At 39.1% G+C, this 3,410-nt stretch overlaps 1 protein-coding gene across 1 annotated transcript; it reads left to right on the top strand.

Moving 5' to 3' along the window:
* The first annotated feature begins 1,003 nt into the window (after positions 1 to 1,003).
* On the top strand, positions 1,004 to 3,410 carry LOC147389991 (methionine gamma-lyase-like). Its single transcript, XM_086417911.1, has 2 exons — positions 1,004 to 1,831; positions 2,742 to 3,410. The coding sequence occupies exons 1-2, from the start codon at positions 1,054 to 1,056 to the stop codon at positions 3,296 to 3,298; spliced, it is 1,335 nt and encodes a 444-aa protein (XP_086274037.1). The 5' UTR covers positions 1,004 to 1,053; the 3' UTR covers positions 3,299 to 3,410.

The following is a 3,410-nucleotide window of genomic DNA, read 5'->3' as shown; positions in this document are numbered from 1 at the left end:
CATATTGAATTGGTATTTCCAAATATGAAAGAAAACTATGTCTAATTTATTTCTTGATCATGCAAATTTGGTAGTTTTGTGTTATATCTTAACCTCACACATGTTGGATCAACCTTGGGATTCAAGTTGGACTTATCTCAAAATTTGATCTCAAAGATAAGCATAGTCTTTATTTTCACGTGTTCCTAAACTAAAAAGTTGTTTGGGGTTGGTTTATATGAAAAAAAGAAAAAAAAAACAAAAGATTTGTTACTAAAATTAGAAACAACAGATTTGATACATTAATTTCATAAGATTTCTAATAAATTTTACAATTTGTCAAATCTTTCACTAACAATGACTCTTATTTTATTTATAAGATACATTGAACCAATGTTAAGGAATGATAAAGTTTCCTTTTTATTCTATTTTTTTAACTACATAGACTCGACATATACACTTATTTGGTAACTTGTATTCCTGTTTGGAGCCTATTTTAATTCTTGTATTTTAAAATAATATAAAATTAACAATAACATTATACATATATATTGGGATAAAAACTTGTTTTCTAACCCCCTAGACCACATGCCATGTAACACATTCACAAATGAGGCCACGTTCATCGAGATATGAATGTGGCCTGTCTTGATCAACAGATGATGTGTTTGTATACCGAACATATATCGGGTTATATTTAGTTTTAATGTAGGTTGTCCGGTGATATTAGGAATTTTTTTGTAATTTCCTCTCATCTCAATCGTCCGTCTGATTAGAAAAGTCCAATTAAGAAAAGGACCAGATTCACTGTACCTATGGAGGTCTATTGACACGTAATAGCTTACTCATGCCATCGAAAACGTATACTCTGTCCTAAATACGTTCGAGACCCTCTTTAACCAATTTCCCCACCATCTCTCTTTATTTCTATATAAAGAAGCTCTTTCAGTTGGGAAAAAAACACCACAACATCTCCGTCCCCATCTCCTTTCTCTCTCTCTCTCTCTCTCTTATACATATAAAGAAGCTCTTTAGCTTTTATAGAAAGAAAACCACATCTTCCTCTCCAACAAAATGACCGAAACAGAGCAAAGAAACACGCTTCTTTTGGGCAAGAAGAGAAGCGGAACAGAAGATTTTGAGCGAGAAAATCACATTGTGACCAAGAAATCGGCGGCGGCGGCCCTGTGGGTTTGGGATGATCCAGCGGCGGCTCTAGCGACTTCGCGTCACGAGTTTGGTGAACATGGTGGAGTCAACATGTCGATCGAAGCTTCCGCCACGTTCACCGTTATGGAGCCGGAAACTATGCGTCGTATGTTCTCCGGCGAGTTGGGTCCCGATCGAGACTTCTTCATCTACAGCCGTCACTTTAATCCTACTGTGTTAAATCTCAGCCGTCAGATGGCTGCCTTGGAGGGTACAGAGGCCGCCTATTGCACAGCCAGTGGGATGTCCGCCATATCATCTGTGTTGATGCAATTGTGTAGCAGCGGTGGACACGTGGTTGCATCACGGACCTTGTATGGTGGGACCCATGCTTTGCTGTCCCATTTTCTTCCAAGGGTTTGTAACATAACGACAACGTTTGTGGACGTTAGAGATCTCGAGATGGTGAAGGAGTCGATCGTGGAGGGAAAGACGAAGGTGTTGTACGTGGAGTCAATGTCAAACCCTACACTAACGGTTGCTAACGTGCCCGAGTTGTCCAGGATAGCGCACGATAAGGGAGTGAAGGTTGTGGTGGACAATACGTTCGCTCCCATGGTGTTGTCTCCCGCACGCCTCGGCGCAGATGTCGTGATCCACAGTATCTCTAAATATATCAGCGGTGGAGCAGACATCATCGCAGGTATGTTCACGTGCACTGATTATTACTGAATACCCCCTCTTTTTCGCACACGTGTCAAGTAAGATCTGAAATGACCTGACATTTATGTCGCACGTGGTAGGCTAATTAAGATAGAAACAAAACAAAGCCACAAAAAATATGTCGAATATTATGGATGGGAGTGTCATCAGATCTGATGAAGGATTCGTATCTTCCTCATGGATCATGGGCCTGGCCCACCATTAATACTACCAGACACGAGTAATGGCTTTTAGAAGTCACGGTATTATTTGGATTTAATGAGTTTTTCCCTCATAGATTTGAATCCATCCATGTGGGCCCGAAGGGCCTTTTTATCCTCAAACGAACAATAATATGGGAGGAAAAAACAAAAGGTTCCCAGAGATTCTTCTCCTCTCATTTTCAGCCATCGCCTTTGACTAGAATTTATTGAAGAATAGACACCGTAGGAAAATTTTGAAGTAACCCCTCTTCATTAGAAGACACGTGGCATTTTGATTTCTGCAAAATTTGAAACACCCCTTCAAAAAAATGCCAATTGTAATCTAATGGAGAGTGTTTTGAGATTTTGTTTTTGATGGTTAATGAGGCTTTTTAAATTTCCCTTACTAAGTTGGTCTAATTCATTTTATTGGTGATCAAGCAAAATAAACAGATTAAATGATTTTATCTTAAAATTTTTTTTTTTTTTCGGTGAAATAAATTATTTATTTGGATCTAATTCTAGACCGGATAAGAAGTTATGCCCCATTTATATAAAATATCTTATTAAATTGCATGAAGCTTCTATTTAAAATGATATCCATAATTGTACATGATCGACAGTGTGTCGATAATATAAAAATATATCCTATTAATGATTGATCGATCGATCATGGTTATTGTGATTGTGATTGTGACCATCAAACAGGTGCAGTATGTGGGCCAGCAAACTTAGTGAATTCCATGATGGATCTTCACCAAGGGGCATTAATGCTTCTAGGCCCCACCATGAACCCTAAGGTAGCGTTTGAGCTTTCGGAGAGAATTCCTCACTTAAGCTTGAGAGTAAAGGAACATTGTCATCGAGCATTGGTGTTCGCTACTAGGATGAAGAAACTAGGACTCAAAGTCATTTACCCAGGCCTGGAAGAACACCCTCAGCACACACTTCTGAAGTCGATGTCGAACCAGGAATATGGGTACGGTGGCATTCTGTGTGTGGACATGGAGACAGAGGAAAGAGCAAACAAGTTGATGTATCAATTGCAGAATTGCACTCAGTTTGGTTTCATGGCTGTAAGCTTGGGTTACTATGAGACTCTCATGTCGTGCTCGGGTAGTAGTACAAGTAGTGAGATGAATACAGAGGAGAAGGAGCTTGCAGGTATTTCACCTGGTTTGGTGAGGATGTCAATCGGATATACTGGGTTGCTTGAGCAGAGATGGAGCCAGTTTGACAAGGCATTTGCTAGAGTCAATGTTTAGCTCTCTACTTTGTTAATACTCTATTAAGTTTCTCTCTTAATGTTGCTACTTTCCTATTTGTAGTTAAAAATGTGAATATCGGTGATGGACATAAAAATCGTTTTTATGTACT

The sequence above is a fragment of the Akebia trifoliata genome, chromosome 12, assembly GCF_017979445.1.
Source record: "Akebia trifoliata isolate Shusen 1 chromosome 12, ASM1797944v1, whole genome shotgun sequence".
Classification (NCBI taxonomy): domain Eukaryota; kingdom Viridiplantae; phylum Streptophyta; class Magnoliopsida; order Ranunculales; family Lardizabalaceae; genus Akebia; species Akebia trifoliata.
Note: the sequence above shows the minus strand (reverse complement) of the source record. Positions and strands in the feature narration are given on the sequence as shown.

Coding starts and splice junctions, on each gene's coding strand:
- LOC147389991 (XM_086417911.1), top strand. CDS start 1,054: ATGACCGAAACAGAGCAAAGAAACACGCTTCTTTTGGGCAAGAAGAGA. Junction 1,832..2,741: donor TGGAGCAGACATCATCGCAG/GTATGTTCACGT, acceptor ACCATCAAACAG/GTGCAGTATGTGGGCCAGCA.